Here is a 21,308-nt window from a genome sequence, read left to right on the forward strand (position 1 = left end):
TGAGACAGGCTTGTAAAGATCAAGGGCAGAGATGACATTGAAACAGGCCCTGGAGGAAGGAGTCTGTGTCTTTAAGAGATGCAGGTCGCCCTGGGGACTGGTTCTCCAATTCCGGACAAACCGCCTCAGGGTCTCCTGACCCTCTCCACTGCCGGCCCCACCAGATTTTGAGGCGCCTCTAACGGTTGCTCTCCAGCCGAGGGCACAGGAGCTCTCCTTTCGCGTTCCTGCCTGTCTGCCCTCCGTCGTTCTCTCCAGCTGTGCAGTGTCAGCTCCGGGAAGCCCCCAACAAGGGAGCCAGGCACTGTGTCCCTCCCCTTGCTGCCTCCTCAGCATGTGGTTCCAGCTGTAAATTCAAGCGTGACCTGGCTCTCCAGTGACCGGCTAGGACCATGGTACTGCCCTGGCCCCTGCCAGCCTGTGAGGGTAGGGTCTTCCTTTAGCAGACTCCCACCTGCCCAGGAAGGGGTCCTGGCACAGAGGAACGATGAGGGGCTCTCCCAGTCAGCATGGCCCCTCTAGGCTCTGCTGCAGGAGCAAGCTGTTCAGTCCCAAGGAGGTGTGGCTTTCCCAGCTGGGAAACGAGCTAAGAGTTCAGGGGGCTTCTGTGAGGATGAAGTATGATATGAAAAGTATACAATTCAATGGCCCATACAAAGTACCTGGCACAGAGCCGGGCACCCAGTCAACCTTGATTTCTGCTTCTTTTTTCTTCCTGCCAGCCCCACTGGCATAAACAAGGTGTGGGACGTCCTATGTCGGACAGGGGGCCAGAACAGTGGCCATTAGGACAAAAAGAAGGAGATTAGTCATTGCAGCCTCTGGGCGTGGCCTGTCACAGAGAAGCAAAGGCACAATGCTTTGAAGAAAGGCTGTGAGGCCAGGCTAGGTGGTCAACTGACCGCGAGGCTGAGCTCTGTGCACGAGCCTCGCGCCCCCCGCTTAGGAGGCAGAAAGGAAGAGGCAGGGTAGCAGGAAATTAAAAATTAGCTCAGTGAAGTCCCAGGAGACGTAGGTTACAAGCCCTGCTCTGCTACTGTCTAGATAGGAGACTTTCGGGAGGTCACTTACACTTGCCAAACGTCACTTTCCGCATTAGTCAAGTGAGAGAGGGGCATGGCCCTCGCTCTGTGAAAACCAGAAGTCTAAGCCCAGGGTGTGAGGGTGCTCTTTACACTCTGATATAAAAAATAAAAAAAAAAAAAGAAAAAGAAAAACAGGAATAGCCCAGAGATGAAACGCTTTATCAAGCCAGAGCGTGAGGAAACCAGTCTTTATCAGGACTGAGGTCGTTCGGGGCTTAATTGTGTTCAGGAACTCACTTTGGGCTGTGCTCACTTGGCAACTGCAGTCTAATCAGGATGATATCCTGTGTTCCAGAGACCCAGCCTCCTCAGGATTGCTTTATGGGGCCAGATAATAGAATGTCAGCCATAAGCTAGGCTATCCCAGCCTTTTCCTTAAAAGTCCAGCCTGCTCTTTCTCCACGCTTCCATGAATCATGCCAGCAAGTATTTCAAGAGCACCTTCGATGCAGCAGGCACCGCTAGGCGCGGAGAGACAGCTGTGAGGGACCTATTGCAGAATCACTCTAGTGTATGCGCACGCAAGGACAGGGCCTGGGTGGGGGGCGCACGTGGGAGGAGTCCCTGCCCCTGAGTTGGGGTAGGCAGAGAAGTTTCTTAAGGAAAGTGAAGTCTCAGCCGAGACTCGAAGGGCAGGTGAGAGATCCAGAGGGGACCAAAAGGTGTTCTGAGCTGTCTCCTCGGGAAAAGTGAGGATTTAGGACTCTGAACATCCTGAGAGTGTGGTTTGGAAGATGTTGTGCCTCCTGAGGGCTCTTCTGAGACAGGACTGAGCCCTCCCATGACCCGGTTTCTGACTATCCTGTTCTCCATTGAGTCATCGCATGCGAGCCCCTGGAGAGTCCTGTCCACGGAAGTGTCGCCTGCTCTCCGACCCTGAGAGCCTTCCAGTACAACACCAACTGCAGCTTCCAATGTGCCGAGGGGTTTGCGCTGAGGGGAGCTGACACAGTCCGGTGTGCTGACGTGGGACAGTGGACAGCGCCAGCCCCCGTCTGTCAAGGTACTATGACATGGAGATGCTCCTTCTGTGCCCCTCGGCCTACTAGAGGCAGCAGCACCTGCATGTGGCACTGTCACTCATTTATTCATAAGATTGGGAACCCTCCAGAAGAGAGAGCTGGGTGTTCTCTTTAGCATCCAAAGATGTGGTCTCGGTCGCTCCCTTGATAGGCCTCCCTAATGTTTTCCATTCTGACAGCTGGGCTCTGCACCTGATGCGTAACTTTAATAGTATTACCACTATTGCCTGGCCAGGCCATGGCGCAGTGCATAGAGCATCGGACTGGGATGCAGAAGACCCAGGTTCAAAACCCTGAGGTTGCCAGCTTGAGCACAGACTCACCAGTTTGAGTATGGGGTCGCTGGCTTGAGCGTGGAATCATAGACATGACCCCATGGTCACTGGCTTGAGCCCAAAGGTTGCTAGCTTGAAGCCCAAGGTCACTGGCTTGAGCAAGGGGTCACTCACTCTGCTGTAGGCCTCCCGGTCAAGGCACATGTGAGAAAGCAATCAATGAACAACTAAAGCTCCACAACAAAGAATTGATGCTTCTCATCTCTCTCCCTTCTTGTCTGTCTGTCCCTACCTGTCCCTCTCTCTGACTCTCTCTCTGTCAAAAATAAATAGTATTATCACTATCCATTACTATGACTGCTACTGCTGTTGCTACTACTAATAATCATAGCAGATAATATTTATTGAGCACTTTAGTCTAACGCCTTGAGGTAGTTACAATTACTGCTCCCATGGCAAGGATAAGACGTACCATGTCTAGAATCCATGTGTTCTCTCCATATATGACCATCTATTCTGTATCAGTGAGATCTTGGTGCACGAGATCACAGAATTTATAGTCTGCCTTTTCACTGAACATCATACTGTAAGACACTTCCCACACCTTCTCAAGGTGAAGTATATCATTTTCAGTGACCCCCAATGTCACTGTATTTCGACATTCAACGAAATACAACCGGTTGTCGCTGTCCACGTTTGGGAATGGAAGGACAGGTGTACGTACGCCCTTTTATCCTCCTTTTTCCTTTTTCCATTCAGTGTGTCCAATTTTGAGTTATATTTATGGCAAACACTGCTTTTAAGAAGCCATATTTTCATTTATAAATCCGTTCTTCTCACGGATCCCCTATAATTATTTTGAGCTTCTGATTAGTGGCATTGATATCTGTTTTCAATACTTTGCTCCTATAAATAATGTCATGATAAAAATAAAATCTATGAATTGACTTTTTAAAATCTATGAATGACTACATACTTAGCATGGATTCTTAGGTCCAAAAGTCTGATATTTTAAAACTTATTGATACATATTGCCAAACATGTTTAACAATGGCTCAACATTTTCCTAATAAAGTCCTTCATGTGTCCTTGTGACTAAATGACCCTTTTCTCATCCTCCGGGTCAAACATGCCCAATTCAGAACTTCCCGTTCTGGGCACTAGATGGGTTGGGGGGGGGGGTGGATGAGGATGTGTGTTCTGTTCCGTCCTCACTCCCTCACGTCCTCCATTCCTCACCCCCAGCATTGCAGTGCCAGGATCTCCCAGCCCCAAACAACGCCCAGGTGCACTGCGTCCACCCCTTCGGTGCCTTCAGGTACCAGTCCGCCTGCAGCTTCACCTGCGGGGAAGGCTTACGCCTGGTGGGGGCGAGCGAGCTCCGGTGCCTGGCCACGGGGAACTGGAGCGGTCCTTCCCCAGAGTGCCAAGGTAAGACGGCTTCTGCCCAGCAGCTTGGAAACTGAGGGTGGGCTGTATTTTTAAAGACTGTATTTTTGAAGTGGAAATAGTCTGGTGACCAAGACGTTGATTGACACGGGCTGGAAAAGTCCTGAACACGTTCACCCTGTAACCCAGCGATCACAATGCTGATGCCGTCAGGGGCCAGGCGGACAGCACAAGTGGCAGGAGACTGGGCACCAGGGCCTTGAGCAGGACTTGGGGCTGCTCTCCTGGACCAGGTGAACTGTGCTCACTTGGCTCAAAACAGCGTCTGGAACGAAGGCCAGAGGACCAGAAGAGCTTGAGGGCGGGGTCCCGGGCAGACTGGCGCCCTGCCCCGAGGGAGCATGGAGTCTCCCATGGGGTGGGGAAGAGAGTACTAAGTCACAGGGGCCTGGCTGCAGACATCTTCCAGTTCCAGTAAGATGGGAGAAACAGACTTAGAATAAAGTAAAGAGACAAAAAGAGGAAGAAACTAATCTATAAACACAAGGCTATAAAACTCCCAGAATTAAAAAGAAAAAGCAAGCAAGTCCACCTGCATCGTGCTTAATATCAAACCAAGCTGATGTGTTCTGTCGACATCCAACGAAATACAACCGGTTGTCACCGTCCACGTTTGGGAATGGAAGGACGGGTGTATGTACGCCCTTTTATCCTCCTTTTTCCTTTTTCCATTCAATGTGTCCAATTTTGAGTTATATTTATGGCAAACGCTGCTTTTAAGAAGCCATATTTTCATTTATAAAATCTACAGGGGGAAAAAATGAAAATAAAGAAACCATGAAAATCCTCTTAGATACCCCCACAGTAAAAGAGACACTGTTCGCATGCATGTGTGCAGGCTTCCAATATTGTCCCTGTCCACATTTCTCTCCGTGCAGTTAGTAGGTTCGTGATGCTTATGGAGTTTTAACAATAGAATTGATTAGGCACAAGGCCAGGCAATTCTGCATTGCTTGCCTTTGCCTTTCACTTGGCACAAGCCCTCGACGTCTGAATGAAAGTGGGCAGGTACGTGTTTTTAATGGAGAGGAAACCACTTGCTAGTCAGGTCACACACAAGCACGCGCACACACGCACACACCTCTGTCAAGTCAGGGCAATAGTAAACAAATGAGTGAATGAATGAATGAATGAATGAACTCAGCAGCGTTGGATGTCCCTCACCCCCCACCCCCAGGCACAGGAACCGGCAAGCCACTGGAGCTGGGGTGGGGTGCACTTTCTGAGCTGGGTCCGGAGAGACCAGGGTGAGGCTTGTGACATTGCCCCCTCAGCTCTCTGGCTACCTCGAAGCCTGGACATGTCACACAGCGCATGCCGCTTTTGGGGGAGAACGTGGAGTCCCTGAAGAAGGTTCTCACAGTGATCAGAGTTCTTCCAGGCAGCCCTGGGCTGTGCGGGACACAGATTACAATTCATTGCCCCATCCTGTCCTGCGTGTGGGCGGGTCCCAACAAAGGAGGTTGACAGGCATCGCGGCTTCCTGTGACCTGCCAGTTCCCTTCTGCTTTTGGTTCTCTGTTTGCTCGGACCGAACTTTCTCCTCTCGTGGCCGGGTGAGCACCCGGTGAAATACCCACATGTGGGCTGGGCAGGAAGGTACCAGGAGGCCTGCAATCCACTGGCTGTTGTAATACCTCTGAGACAGTGCTATCCATTTCCCTTTTCGGAGCCCCTCCCACCGCAGCTGTCAGGAGGCACAGCCACAGAAGAGCTGGGCATGGGCTGCAGGGCACCGGCACCCTCCCTGCGGGTCCTTACGAAGTATAGGCTGCTTGACTTTTCCCCTCTGCACTCCCGCCCCATCCCCCCACACAATGAATCAAACAGACTCTCCAAGTGGCAGAAAACAACTAGGTCTTTGGACAAGTTGATCAGATGAGGAGGAATGTAGTTGAAGAGGGGGAAGGACTGAAGGGAAGAGAAAGTACAGAAAAGGTTCTGGAAACCTCTCAAGCCGTTCAAGTTGGTGGCTGGAGAACGGGCCTAGATTCAGCCACGCTGCCACTGCCTCTGGTCTGAAGCCAGGCACTCACTGCTCAGGCGGGTCCAACAGTGAAGGAGAAATGCCCCAAAAGGTCCAACCCGTGCGTTCTTTCAGTCTTTGTTTTTACCGTCAGCATGTTTAATCTGGGCTTTGTCATCTCATTCATGGGCAGAGGGACACTGTCACCAGCTATCAGAGTTTGCATACAGCGTTTTCACTTTTGACCTATGTGGAAGTCCTGGGACCTATGTAATATCTCTCTCCACATCTTAGAGGAAAAGATGCTGAGCCTCAGGAAGGTTCGGTGACTTGGGGAAACTCACAAGAGCATGATCTCCAACCCCAGCAACTTTCCTGACACCTCAAACTCTACATGTATAAACTGTGGCAAAAAAATATTGCACTCTAATTTCCCTTTTATTGCACGTGAACAAGTAGACCCATTAGAGGCCGGTCCCTGCAGGTTAAGACTGGTGGGCAGAATGCATGCAGATGGTCATTTACCTCAAAGTGTCAACTTTGTGTCCATGATTTCTTCATCTCCTTTTCATGTATGATTTAATTAACTTCTTATTTAGTATAACTAAGGATCCCCGCAAGGCAAGGAGTATTACTTTCCCATTCCATAGAAGAAGCAACGGAGGCTCAGAATGTTTACTGTCCAGAGAGACCCATGGCCAGTGAGCAACAGAGCCAGGACCTGGACCTACAACCTTTCCTCCCCCTGGTTGAGGAAAGGAAGGTGTGTGGGGGAGTATTTTCCTCCACGTTTGATTTCCAGCCACTTGTCACTGTTTTCTGGTAAGGGCATCAGGCTTGTGTCTGAAGAAAGTACAAAGGAGGCAGCCACCACCACTCCCGAGCCCAGGCAGCTGAAATGAGCTGCATCACTGTCTTTCCAAGCAAAGCCCCAGTTCCATTCTCAGATCAGCCCGAAAGACCTTTGAGGGTGATATGTATCAGTCATCTGTCAGCCTCGGTGTGGCCTCTAACTGCAGATAGAGCACCATGGGATCCAAAGAATCATTTCTAACCAAATGCTGCCCTTTGTGTATTAAGGACACACACACACACACACACACACATACAGAGCCACAAATTTCAGGTTGCTGAGATCTAAAACATCTTCTTCTCTCCTCCTCTGCCACGCCCATGGTAGCCATTACCTGCACGCCTCTGCTGAGCCCTCAGAATGGAACAATGACCTGTGTCCAACCTCTGGGAGATTCCAGCTACATGTCAACGTGCCAGTTCGCCTGTAACGAGGGATTCTCTATATCTGGACCAGAAAGCCTGGACTGTACTCCGTCTGGACACTGGACAGGTGCCCCACCAACGTGTGAGGGTAAGATGGCCAGTCTGTGTTTTATCAGAGCTCCTCAGGTCGTGGGCTAGAACGGGATTCGTGTAAAACTGTCTTCAGCTAAAGGAGATGCACTCTCCAACAAAACAAGGGGGGCTAGGCCGAAAGCAGCCCCCCCCCCCCCCGTTCGTATGATAATATCTTCAGCTGAACGTGTCACAGTTTTTTAAAGTGTTTGCATGTCCTCATGGCATTTGCTGTTTACCACAGTTCTGAGATGACAGGGAAAGGCGGCACCATCCCCATTTTATTGATGAGGAAACAGGTCCAGAGAGGCTGAGTAACTTGTCAGAATTCCCAGTGTTAGTGAGGGGTAAAGCTCGGTTATGTCCCTGGGACGTTTCCTTCCTGACAAAGTCTTGTTCCTACTACACTCTCATTCATTCATTCGTTCATTCATTCCTACATTCCCCTCCCCCAGCAGGGCCCTGCCCGGACATGAGCCTCGGGGGTGGATGTCACTTCATCTGGGTGGTCTCACAGTCCAACTCTCCAGTACTTCTGTCCTCCCTCCACTTCTGTGTGGACTATCAACTCCTCGAGGGCAGGAACTGCACCTTTGTGTCCCCTGCAGCAATGAGACTGAGTAAACATAGGGGTGTGACAAATATCTGTTGACTCGAAGCTTATCGTTTACTGGTAAGATTTATTCAAGCCCGAGCCCTCCTGAGAGTGAGTCAGTGGGAAGGTGCTGGCTGGAGTTTATCGGTCTTTGATTTCCCCCCAAACATCTAGCTGACGCAGCACCTGGCCTGTAGTATGCTCTAAAATATAAATAGACTGAATTAATGAATGCATAGGTAATGTTAACTTTTGAAAGGTACCATGGTACCAATTTACTGTTCACCGTACTCAGCGATAATGACACCCGCAGTCATATTTGTTGCTTGTGTAATAAGCACCAGCTCTTTCGCATGCATTATCACATTTGATCCACACAACACTCTTTAACATGGTCATATTTTTAAATCTCCATCTTCAAGATGAAGAAACTGAGGCATGGAGAGAATAAATAGCAAGTGAAGGGTATATGGTGCTAGAATCCAGAGCTAGATCTTGTCTGCCTAGCGGGCTAGTGTTTTCACCACTATACCACACTGCCACCTAGTGGCAGGGGTGTCTACATCCTGCGGCTGTCACTTGTAAATGTATTCTTTGCCACCCTTGTAAATGTAGTCTTTGTCCAGGCTGCAATGAGAACTGCTGAGATGAACCTGAGAAACGGCAGTGTGTGGTGACCAGATGAGAGAATGTGTTGACAGGAATTGGTCATTAGCATTAGATAAGAACCAGCTAAGACACTGTTCATTCTTTCTTGTCGAATGAGCCCTGGATTAACATCTGGAGACCTGCATTGTTCTCTGCCCTCACAATTGTTTGCCATGTTAGAAAGTCACGTCACACCCTTAGCTGTCAGTTTTCTCCATTCAGAAAGGAGAGGCGTGGACAGGATTATCTCTGGGGTCTCTCTCTTCCCTGGCCGAGAATTCTGCAGGTTAAAGGACATAAAATGCTACCCTCTGCTGTCAGAAAGACACACTACAAGTTGCCTGAGGACTCTAGAACATCAATGGGTGACAGCATTTGGTCATCACTCACTTACTTATTGCTCACTCATTTGTTTATCTCAGCAGCATTCATCTTGAGCTCTGTGTTCCCACATTCTAAGGCCAAACAATGCAAAACCTGTGAGAATGATCTCACTAAAGTTTTAAATCATATACGCAACCCACATGGCTGTTATATCTATAATCTCCGAAGCCCCTGTTCCCCTCCTGCCACTCCTTTCTGCCCCCCATTCCCCACACAAAAAAAGAGGCATTTGCCTCCCAGCCTGCAGGTCCAGCCCTGCCTGGCATCTAGAACCAATCCGGACCACGGACGGCAGCCTCAGCCAACCAGGGGACTGGGCATTGTACATGTCTGAGCCTGACCTTGAGCTCTGGCTTTTCTACCTGTGTTTCTACCTCATTCTCCAAATTCATCCTGTGGATGTAGCAAATTGTTCCCCTTCCTTTCCCCACATGTCTGAGTCTATGAATCTTTACTCCTTCGGCACTGACCCAGAACCCTGACTTCCACACTTGGTTCAGCAGCATCCCGCGGTGTATCTGAGGAGCTCGGGGGGGTGGCCACATGAGCAGGGGCCGAGATTTGGTGGGGTTATCAGTCTCCCTCTCCTGAGTGCAATGTGAAATGTCATTGTTTGAGTGGGTCGACAGGTCTTTCCTTTTTAGTTAAAACACTAGCTCCCCGGGCTCTCTGGGACTTGGGCTCTGTCCCTGTTTCCCCATTTCCTCCTGTGTTTGTTCCCTGAGGCCCTGAAGTCCTCACCCTAAACCTCAGCAGTGCTGACGTGCTTGCATCCATCCACTGTGTCCCCACCTGTTAGGCCACAATCCTGACACAGTCTGTCGCTCTCCCAATCACTCTGTCACTGACCCTGTGAGGACCCTGATGTTTGGCTGCTGGACCCAACTCCTAATGACCCGTGGTGGGGCAGGGAAGATCCTGGTTTCAAGGCCTAAGGCCTTCTGCCTCGGTCCTGCTCATCCAAGTCCTGAAATATGCCTTCTTGGTGCTCTCTGAGCTCTGGCCTGGCTTTCATCTATATTTTATTATTTTTCTTCATTCCTCCAACACTTCTCTGACTCCATAGGTTTCCTAATCCTTATTTATAAGGTTTGAGCTTGGAACAGCCAACTCAGTTAAATTGATTATTTATTTATACCATGTCTTCTGTCCAAAAAATTCATGACAAAACTATTAAACTAAAAAAAGATAATAAAAAACAAAAAGAGAAGAATTTTTTCAATCTAATTAAAATAACATAAAGCAACACGTTGTACATTGATGGTAAGGAGTCCAGGGAGCCCAATGACCCATGACATGCACACTTACTTCACGGACTACACAAAAGCATCATGGCAGACGGCACTGTCCTGGAGATCCAGGGAAACAGAGCGCCAAGCGTGTGACGTGAACAGTCCTTATCTGTCGTCTAGTCTTCTTGTCAGGACCCAGGGTTTGGTAGAGTGACCGGAAGCTCAGGATTGTGAGTACTGTAACAGTTACCCGTGGAGCTCGTTTCATGGTACAACTCTCTTCCTGTCAGCACCAGGTCCCTCCACTCCAACCGCTTCCACGGTAACCCCCGTGATTGCTGGGTGCCTACCAGATGCCAGATCTGGGGAAGGCAACCAGAGGCTGCCCCTCAGACAGGAGCACCTGTCTCCTTACACGATTCAAAGGCAAACCCCAAAGCTGTTTCAAGGCCTTGGCTTGAACAAGGTTAATTTTTGCACAAGGAGGTCCAGAGCCTTTCACAGATGCAAGAGGCTGTGTTTCTAAGGTTGGCAGGGGAAGACTGGCACCATCAAGAACAGACCCACATAGACTGAATGCTGCAGGCACCCCCCTGTACATGACGGGTCACTTCAATCAATTTTTTAAAAATTGTAACTCCTCTTGGTTCTTTTCAAACCAGGTAAAAAAAATAAAAATAAAACACTTGTTAGAAGGCACCCAAATTAAACTGTGCTCAGTAACGCCTTTGTTCATTTGACAAACATTTTTAGAGCCCCTGCACTATGCCAGGCCCTGTTCCCCGGAGTACAGGGTCGGAAAGAGCTGACAGGGTCCCTGCTCTCGGGAAGCTGACGTCATGCGTTATCTTGGGCTCCCACATGAAATCTTGGCAGATTCCGAAAAAGTTATTTCAATGGAAATGTTCACAGATGGCTTCATGTCTATGACTGACACCACAACAAATGTTTGGTAAATAAAACTGATCTGCCAGACATGAATTTATCAGTTACTTGAAAAGTGGAGAGTACTACCCAGGAATTCAGTATGTTACCTCGGCTATTTAAATGGTTCCATACAATCAGGGTACCCAATCCTTCGGTGAACAGCCTGTTACTGAAAAACAAGTGAGCCAATGAATGAAAACCAAACATATCATTTTTCCATGAAGGAGTGTATAGGATATAGGATTTCAAAAGGTGATTTTTTTTTTCAGCCAAAAAGCTAAGCAAAATAAGCCCTCTCTGATCAAGGCATGTCTTTAGAATAGCCTTAAATGTAAAGAAAGAATAGTCACTCAGCTTGCCAATAGCCTAATATTTGTTGCTGAATAATCTTATATGAGAGAATTTAATGGTGAGAGAGATGATGCTGAAAGAAGTATGTGACTGCAATAATTTATAAAAGCAATTTTTGAGGTAAATGGTTGGTAAATTAAAACTTCATGTATTCATCCGCTTGGCAAACGGTGGTTGAGCCCTGCTCAGAATCCTGCCGTGTGAACTGCAGGGCACGCAGGGTTTGCGGTTCTTGGGCTTTAGGAGCTGTCCACCCGGTAGAAGAGGGGAGGAATGACACGTGACATGCAACACAGGCACTGAGGCAAAAAGCGGCTGTGTTCGGAGAAGACTTCAGGCTGCTGGGGTCGGCAGAGGCGTTCAGGAGGCTGTGTTCAGTTGGATCCCAGAGGACGGGCGGGGTTTTATTCAGCAGGAACAGAAAGGAATCCAGAGTGGCATGGGCCGACAACCAGACGCAGTGACACATGAGGTCAGGTCAGGGAAGTCCCAGGGACTGATCTCGCCTAACCGGGAGGGTGTGAGCGTCCCTGTGCCATGGAGCAGGGGTGGAGAGGAGCAGCCTGGTGATCCAGATGGAGGACCCTGTGTGGACAGAAGATGCTCCTGGCAGTTTCGGCTGTGCCGAATTTGGAGAGATGGCAGTCCTGGGCAGGAGGAAGGGCAAGGGTGAAACCCTGGGCAGCACCCAGGCTGGTGGGAGGCCAGGCAGGCTCTGAGGTCTCCGGAGAAGAAGGTGTACAGATAAGAGAATGCAATCATTAGTTCTTGAGAGTGACCACTTCCATCCTCGACTTCTTCGTTTCTGTGACTTCTGCTCACACCTCTCTAGTCAGCCCACCAACCCTCCTCCTACTCCTGCCCCCTGTGGTAGGTGACCTGTCATGTTTGTTGTGGAATGCCTGCCACTCAGCAAAACACCTGACGTGGTAGGCGCTCAATAAATATTTATTGAATGTACAAATGACCAAATTGATGCAAAACAAAGCTTCTGAATCAACTTGAAGGCTTTGACATTTATTTTATTATTATTTTTAATCAATTTTAATGGGGTGACATTGATAAATCAGGGTACATATGTTCAGAGAAAACATCTCCAGATTATTTTGAGTTTGGGTGAGGCTTTGACATTCTTGATCTGCTTCTTCAGCCGTCAGGTGCCCGGAGTTATCTGCCCCAGGGCAGGGAAGCCTGCATTGCTCTGACACCCATGGAGAAGTCACTGTGGGCTCCACCTGCCGTTTCTCCTGCCACAAGGGCTTGAAGCTGAGGGGGCCCGACAGCGTTAAGTGCACAGCTTTGGGCCGATGGACAGCACCCCCACCCACCTGTGAAGGTAACACAGCACACAGTCGCTAGGGCGGCGCTTCTGGAAATTTCTTCCGTGATAGTAACAAACACTCATATAGCTCTTACTGTGTAACAGGTATACATTATATTGTTATTGTTGTTGTGAAAGCACTACTTCTTATGAAAAAGGGTCTCTAGGGAACACAGACTATGGATGGATACATGTATAAGGAATGACAGGACTTGTCCATATCTGTGGATAAAAGATGCATTAATTCTTAAGCAGAAATTTCCTTCACAATTTTGGCCTCTCTCTCAAAGAGCTTTCCTGGGTCCCTGGATCGGTCTGTGTTTGCTTCATTGCCAAGAGGGGGTACAGGGGTGGAGTCACTGATCCAATCTTTCAAACCAAGGAACCGCAGTTCAGGGGTCATCTTCCTGCTGCATGTCGTGCTCGGGACATAGCCAGTGGCCTCACTCACATCTCCTGCTGACCTTTGGTCAGAAGACAGTCCCACTTGCCAACAGAGCAGGGCAGGCAGGCAGCTGGCCTCATGCACATTTGGCTTTCTACTAAATTTCCTCTGTCTCCGCACGAACTCTCCTGTTGTGTTTTTTTTTTTTAAATATTGGTGACATTGAGCCCCAGTTTCTTCTACCAGGAGAAATCTCTCTCCCAGGACGTGTGCCAATAGGGTTTCTCATCTGGTTTTCCATACCTGAGATGAACAGTTTCCCCTAACTGCCTGAAGGAGCTCATTCTAGAGCCTACTTTTGTATGAAAGGAGTGGGAGGCCGGTATTCCAGGACAGTCCTGAGTCCACTGTGCTCTCTAAATGGAAACATTTTCTCACAACAGGTGCAGGATCGGCACGCCCTGCAGAGGTGCAGTGCCCAGCCCTGGTCACTCCATGGCAGGGAACGATGTCCTGTAGGCACCACATGGGCACCTTTGGATTGAACAGCACTTGCTACTTTGGATGCAAAGCCGGATTCACACTCAGGGGAGAGAGTGCGCTCCGATGCAGGCCGTCAGGACGATGGACAGCAGCGACTCCAGCCTGCAGAGGTATCAGGGAAAGTGCCAGCAGGTTCGATGCTACCTTCCGGCAGGCACACGAGCTAGTCACGGCTCCTGCCCGTTGATATCCCGTCTGGCCCCAGCGACCACCTCAAGTGTCAGCTCCTCCACGAAGCCCACACCAATCCCAATTACAAGTCACACGAGGCGAGCACATTGCTTCTCCCTTCCCTTTTGTCACAAGCTAATACCCTGGTGCTCACAGACCTAAAGGAGGAAACATTTGTAAATGTCCAAAAATGTGTTAGAACAGTAAGCATGCTACACAGACAACCAGCTACATGAATGGTGAGATGCAAGTTGCAATTCTGGTAATTATGTGACAGTATAAGCATTCCATGGTCTCATAATTTGAACCTAAATAAAAAGGCACGGCAGATATGACACCTCCCAAAGGGCCATCACCCTGTGCACACTGCACGACGTCTCTCATCTCTGTCTTCCCCACGAAGCACAGCACAGCCACTGCTCCTCAGTGTTCGTTGGAATTAAATTTTGAGCCTTAGTTTCCTATCCACAGATTAGGGCGAACAACTTCAAGTTCCCAGAAAAAAAACAGTTCAAAGACGGTGGTGGTCTCTACCCCTTTCAAACTTCCCGAATCCAGCGAGGCTGAACACTTGCTAAATGTTTTAATGACATTTAATATTTAATGACATGTGCTGACATGCCAGCTAACTGCCAACTGTAGCAACGACAGCATTTAGAGCAAGAGCATTTTCGAGAAGCAAAATGTTAGAAACAGTATCTTTGCGTGCAAGATCGATAGATCCCTCGGCAGGTATTGGTTGGAGGCTACTCTGCCCCGTCCCAGTTCTCCGGCTGCTGTTCTCTGAATGAGTTATATTAGTTACAGAGGAAACTGTAATCTCGTTTATCTCCAGTCTACATGTTTGTTTTTCCGGCATTCTTTCTCCTTGCAGCTGTCCAGTGCTCCGAGCTGCACATCATTGAACCGATGCTGATGAACTGCTCCAACCCTTGGGGAAATTTCAGCTATGGGTCAACCTGCACCTTCGACTGCCCAGAGGGTCAGCTGCTCAATGGCTCGGTAGGAACAGCATGCCAGCACAACGGCCAGTGGTCAGCGACCGTGCCGACCTGCCAAGGTGTGTTTGTGTGTCTTTTCACTGTGTTCAGGAAGCTGCGCGGATATGGAAAATAACAAAATCAGGGTTTCTTCTCTGCACAGTGGTCTCACTTGCCGCCCCTGGGTTTCCTCTGCATTTTAATAAACGTTTCACAATGAATCAAGCCGAACTTCTTGCCTTCCACAGAGCAGAGGGAGGTAACGTCAATGACTCTGTGAAGAAGCCTCCACTCCTTTCTCAGAGCTCAGATTTATGAAATGAGTCCTCTCATTTCTTAACCACCAGGGGGGTAATACACCTGTAGGTTTCAAAATGTTTAAACTGGGGTCCGTGATTGATCCCAGAAGAACTTTGTTTTTCACATTATCTCTCAAAACTAAAAATACCAGATGTTCTGTAAATTAAGCTCCCTCTGGTGGTAAGGTGTATTTCATCCACCAATCTTTTTTGCTTTCTTTTTTTTTTCTCCTATGTTTTCTCTACAGTTTGTCTTGACTACTTCTTGTTCTATCCGTATATTTTTGATTGCAACAAAAATTAACCACGGTTTGTTTCATTTGCCCAAACATCCATTTCTTGTTTTTTTGTTGTTGTTTTTTTGTATTTTTCTGAAGTCAGAAACGGGGAGGCAGTCAGACAGACTCCCGCATGCGCTCGACCGGGATCCACTGGCATGCCCACCAGGGGGAGATGTTCTGCCCATCTGGGGCATTGCTCCATTGCAACAGAGCCATTCTAGCGCCTGAGGCAGAGGCCATGGAGCCATCCTCAGCGCCTGGGCCAACTTTGCTCCAATGGAGCCTTGGCTGCGGGAGGGGAAGAGAGAGATAGAGAGGAAGGAGAAGGGGAGGGGTGGAGAAGCAGATGGGCGCTTCTCCTATGTGCCCTGGCTGGGAATCGAACCCAGGACTCCTGCATGCCAGGCTGACGCTCTACCACTGAGCCAACCGGCCAGGGCCATTTCTTGTTTCTATCATTTAACCATCTAATTCCTTTGATTACGTTCTCTCCCTGACTCCTTTGGAAATTTTGTTTGGTAATTAAACATTAGGGATAAAATGCGGTTTTATGACTCCCAGGGTTACCTGCACTGCTAGGACCTTTGGTGGTCCTCCTTGATCTCACCTCTTACAACTCTTGGGACCCTTCTGGGAGGGTGGTCTTTGGCACAATGCGCTTCTAAATCTTACGTGTGTGTGTGTGTGTGTGTGTGTGTTTGCTCTACAGCGGGGCCACTGACCATTCCAGAAGTCCTGACCTACTTTGGGGGAGCAGCAGCCTCCACTGCAGGCTTGGTGACAGGGGGGATGCTCTTGGCTCTGTTAAGGAGGCGTTTCAGACAAAAAGGTAAATAGGAAAGAGTCTTGTCCTTCTTTTCTCCTTTCATGTGATTTGGGGCGGGGCAGTGGAACCACAACTTCTGTAGTTCATGAAAACATTTACATTAGATGAAAACAAGGGCCGAGAGACGCGATCTTGAGAACAGACTGCCCATCAGCATCGCCTTTATAAAAACAAAGAACTTCATAACAATACAGATATTCATCTATATTGGGCTCGGAAATCTGCATTTTTCAACACTCCTACGCCCTCAAATGCACACCACTATTTGGGGGCCTCAGGTTTAGGAAACTTCAGTTATCACGAAAACTAACTCAAATAGCGTCACGCCTCTTTCCTTCATTCCCTCCACCTCTCTTTCATGCCTTTAGTCATTTATTGACCAACTGTGTTAGGTAGCAAGACCGAGAATGATGGTCCCTGATATGAAGGAATGTATAATCCAGTGTGCGGGAGGACACACAAGTGAAATCCACACTAATGCTGAAGGGTAGGGCTGTGCAAGGACAAAAATACAGCCTGAGTGTCACTGGGACACAAAACAGAGGCATCCCAACCAGGCAGGTAGGTCGGAAAAGCGCTTTTAAGTTTAATTTCAAAGAATAAGAGGGATTTTCCAAGGGGGAAAGATGATAGACACAGAGTTCCAGCAGAGAAATGATGTGCGAAAAGACCTAAAAGAACGGGACAGCCAGGGAAGTGCCATGGTCAGCAGTTTGGTGCATCTGAATCAAAAAAGTCTGTGGAGGAAGTGAGAAATGAAACCAGAGGTATCGAGAGCTGCTACCCTATTGAAGTCTTGGTATGAAAAGCTAAGAGAAAGAGAGAGATGTGCTCATGGAAACGTGTGGAGTTAATGCAGGGTTTAAGCAGGGAAGGGCCCACAGTGGAGGGAGACCCTATAAGTGGACTGTTCATCAGAAAGAGCTCTGGCCAAGGAATAAGAGAATAGAACCATTTCTCTGGGGTCAGAGCATCCTTTCTCTGTCTGCCCCAGATGCTTAGCCTGGCCCTAAGTTCAGACACTGCTTTGATAAGCTAACAGGACTCTTCATCACTGCTCATGGAACGTGACAAGGGCCATCCAAGGGGTCAGGAATGCTCAAATCCAGGTAACTGGAAGTGGCTTGGTCAAAAGTACCTGCCAGAGTTCTCACGGGGTTAAGGAGTTCCAACTCCTACTCTTAACTGCTCAGTGGCGGAACCACTTGTTCCCTATTCTTGTGTCCCTCCAATCACAAGGCCTTCCCTGCATTGAGGCTCATTTGCTAAAGTTCCTCCATGTACTCTCCTGTGAGTGGGGGGGGGGTAGGACAATATACAAAGAATAACACTGTTTAAAAACCAAAGACCCACACCCAGTTCCTCCACGCAACATCTGTGGCTGCATAAGCAATTCCAAGTGGTAAAGGCAAGAGCTCCTGGACCTGGACCTCATCTCCAGAACCATGCAGGAACCACACACTTTCTGCTCTTCCCCCAAGTTCTGGGACATTGCTAGGGAACCCTCTGAACCATGGAGAGGGACCAGCAGCCGCTCATCCTCCAATATCTTTAGTAATAGATAAATTTATCCGTGAGGGTGGGGAATTTTCCCATGACCTGTCCCAATCTGATTTTAAACGTTTTAGGATTCTGTGGTCAAATAATAGGACAGTGCTGCCCACTGTATACCTCTCCTGCAAATTCGAAATACACGTTTACTATCACATTAAAGGTTCAGTAGTGCCCTGTAATAAATATCTTTGTTCATTTTCATTTGACCTAACATTTTAAAACTTTTTTTTAGCCATGTGATGCTTTGGTTGATAGGATTGCTGCTATGTTTTAAGTTCCACTATCAGAGTTTAGATGAAGACAGAAGCCCCCTCCCATCACATATGTCACCAGGGAGGGGCACTGGCACTGTTATGTTGGGATGGGTTTGTTTATGTAATTAACTTGCTCACCTCAGCTCACCAGGGAGAGTGACACAGGATGCCACGATAGGGGCTTTCAGTGCCAAAGTGATGGGTTCCGAGAACCAGTGAGCTCAGTAATAACCAAGGACCGCCCAGAGGGAGAAGGCAGGCACCAGACATAGGAGTAGAGGCTGTCACTGAAAGGAGAGGGGAAACAGTTGAGAGGACTCTGGAGTTAACACTATCAAATGTTTAATTTAGCCTGAAACAGGCAGGTCCTACCTCTCAGGGAGAGTGTTTCCAACACCCCCTTTCTCATGAGTCCATCGGAAAATCAGTCTACCTACAGACTTTCCCCAATAGTTCCTCTCACAGAGCACCTTATTTCTTCACCTTGCTTTTTTTTTTTTTTTCTTTTAAACCAATTATTTGTGTCTTCTGGCTTATTTCAGATGAAGGGAAAAGCCCCTTGAACCCTCACAGGTAAGATGGAATGTTTTGTGATTTGAGTTAATTTTTCTAGCCTGACTTTTTAATTCACCATGCCATATCAGAAGGATTATAAATAATATCCCCTTCTTGCAACAAAAATTTCACAATGTCCCCTTTACTAATTCTGATGTAAAATTCACAGACAGTATATCTTTTTTTTTTAAAAAAATCAGTAAGTGCCCTAATTATGGCATAAAGAAAAAAATAGAAGGGAAAGTGATTAATAGTAGGAATAAAATGCTACAGCGGGGGCCCTGCGCTCGTGGCGGCTCTGCAGTCATGAAGGCACGCACCTTCGGGTGGAGTCACCGTGGGGCACCAGCACTAGGACAGCTCACAGGACCAGTGCAACAGCGGCTCAGAAAGAATCAGAGGCATTGCCAGTCTGGTTTTTTAAATGATAAGTGATTGGTAAAATGTTGGGAAACCTGTTAAAATTTCCCCTAAATTCACATGGCAGTTGTATTTTAGAAGATGAAAATAAATTAGTAAATAAATAAATACATATCCCTGGCTGGATAGCTCAGTTGGCTCGAGTGTCATCCCGTAGCACAGAGGTTGTGGGTTCTAACGATCACTGGTCAGGGCACAGACGGGAACAGACTGATGTTCCTGTCTCTCTCTCTCCCTTTCTCTCTCTCTAAAACCAACCAATAAAAAATAAAAATACTTAATATTTATATGAAAAGCAGTGGAGGTCCAAGCTCAGAGGTGTTTTCACCTACATGAATATTGAGTAGATATTCTAAAACTGTATGGAGTGTAGGACAGTTCTTTTTGCATCCCACATGTATTAGGAGATCCAGCATCCCAGTCCCTGCCTATAGATGTCAATAGAATTCTTTTGGTCATTATGAAAATGTAAAAAATGCCAGTAGGGGGCAGTACCACCATTCTTTGAACACTACTGCCAGATAATTACGTAGCAAGGCTGGGGATTTTAAAAGGTTCTCCTCTCACCAAGAAGAACCAGCAACCCTGTAGGGGGTCATTCAGTCCTGTAGCTGGTATTCTGTACCCAACGCGTCCACCATAGTTTCACCTGGGTACAAAATGCAATGCAGAGCTTCCAGAACTGTGAAGTGGGATCTAGAATTCTTCTTTCCCTTTTAAAAGCAGAATTCCGGGGGTGGGTGGTGTCCCATGGTCTAGAGCCATTGTACGGGGCTATAGTCAAGGATTAAGTACCATAAAACAGGTAACCTTTCTGTTTCTGTTCTTTAGTCACCTGGGAACGTACGGAGTTTTTACAAATGCTGCCTATGATCCGAACCCTTAAGGTACGTTACCTATGAAGATTTTTTTCTTTAAAGCAGCGGTTCTCAACCTGTGTATTTTCCGATGGCTTTAGGTGACCCCTGTGTTTTGGTCGTTCGACCCCCGCCGGGGTTGTGACCCACAGGTTGAGAATCGCTGCTTTAAAGGAAATAGAACAGGAGGGGAAAGGGGAGATTTTAAAGGTTGACTTTTCTTTATAGAATCATGAGTTAAATTTTAAGCACGTACTAACATTTCAAGCCATGAAGGAAATTGTGTTGGCCCAGGGGACCGGTCATGGCAGTGGAGGGACTGTGGCAAGTGAGTTCATATGAGGATTTCCATTTCCTCCAGGGCAGAAACAGTCTAGTAAGACCTAACTTATTTCAGGATGTGTGGTGTTCCCTTTAACGGCTTCTGGGTGGTACTGGCACTGTGGCTTGACAACCAGAAGTCTTGAGAGCTGGGAAAATTTCACAGACTTTTATGGATTCAATGCCCTGTGTTGGCCTGCTGGGATATGGTGCTCGCCAGACACCATCTCTCTCCCGAACAGCTCAGCGTGTTGTTGAGTTTTCTAAGAAAAGCGACCCAGGTAGCAGAAGATCTGGAATCCAGAAACATAATACTGAGCCTCAGGGAACAGATATGATGAGAGCTCTCTTTTTTTCCTTTATTTCTTTTTTGTTAAGGTGTAATTCTTTTCATTTCTTTTGGTTCATTTTCAGAGACCTGTCCTTCTCTTGGTCACCTCACTCAACCTCAGAGGATTCTGTTGCACATCAGGTTTCCTGCTAGACTTGACTGGAACTGGAGTGTGTTTGCTGCAGTTTTCCGTAAACACTTGTGAATAAAGGACATGGCATTTCCTTCCGATTGGCTCTGGACCAGAGCAGGGTGGCACCACCCGCCCAGACGCTCCACCCACCACCCCTTCCTGCCCCACCTCTCTGGTTCCTCCAACACAGGTCTCAGCAGCCGGGACTGCATGTTTCTGCGGTGGTCTGTGGGCTTTGCCTTGGCTGTCACTTGAAATACTAATTAGCCAAAGACTGGAGCATCTGAGTCACCAGAGGACCAGACTGTGGAGAAATAAAAATGACTATTTTTGGACCAGAGGAAGGCATCTTACACTTTTTTGGAAGGCGGGAGGCATCTCTGGCTGGCGGGAATTCTGTAAGATCTCTGGGGTTTCTAGGGCATCTGTGTACGAAGCCTCTTAGATATCGGCAGCCTCTGGGTGGCAGTGGAGGCTGCAGAAGACTCAGAATCAAGACCGGAAGGCACACGTCAAGGTTCCTCCAATGGTCCCTCTCCCCAAAAGACCAATATTCACATGTGTAATTAAAAGGATTCCTCCCAAATGCCATGTTCTAATAATTTGATGTTCTGTTCAGTTAGGCCGGTGCCCATCGCTTTGTTTACATCAGTGTAGTGCATAACAACCACTGCCCCCTTTTAGCACCGGACCCTTTGATCAGTCAGCAAATATGTATCATACCCCTTTTCCACAAGGAGAAAAGCAGAGAGGCACAGAGCCCTCATCACCTGAATGTTCTACGGAGAAGAAC

At 48.0% G+C, this 21,308-nt stretch overlaps 1 protein-coding gene across 1 annotated transcript in view; it reads left to right on the forward strand.

The window, feature by feature from the left end:
* Positions 1–21,090, forward strand: part of SELP (selectin P) — a 39,985-nt gene extending 18,895 nt beyond the window's left edge. Inside the window, exons 7-16 of the mRNA XM_066255105.1 lie at positions 1,903–2,088; positions 3,628–3,813; positions 6,978–7,163; positions 12,435–12,620; positions 13,434–13,643; positions 14,579–14,764; positions 15,974–16,093; positions 18,441–18,471; positions 19,705–19,760; positions 20,466–21,090. Coding sequence (XP_066111202.1) covers positions 1,903–2,088; positions 3,628–3,813; positions 6,978–7,163; positions 12,435–12,620; positions 13,434–13,643; positions 14,579–14,764; positions 15,974–16,093; positions 18,441–18,471; positions 19,705–19,759 — 1,346 coding nt within the window. The 3' untranslated portion in view covers position 19,760; positions 20,466–21,090. The remainder of the gene's footprint in view (positions 1–1,902; positions 2,089–3,627; positions 3,814–6,977; positions 7,164–12,434; positions 12,621–13,433; positions 13,644–14,578; positions 14,765–15,973; positions 16,094–18,440; positions 18,472–19,704; positions 19,761–20,465) is intronic.
* The last annotated feature ends 218 nt before the right edge of the window (positions 21,091–21,308 follow it).

This window comes from Saccopteryx bilineata, chromosome 2 (assembly GCF_036850765.1).
Source record: "Saccopteryx bilineata isolate mSacBil1 chromosome 2, mSacBil1_pri_phased_curated, whole genome shotgun sequence".
In the NCBI taxonomy this organism is placed as follows: Eukaryota; Metazoa; Chordata; class Mammalia; order Chiroptera; family Emballonuridae; genus Saccopteryx; species Saccopteryx bilineata.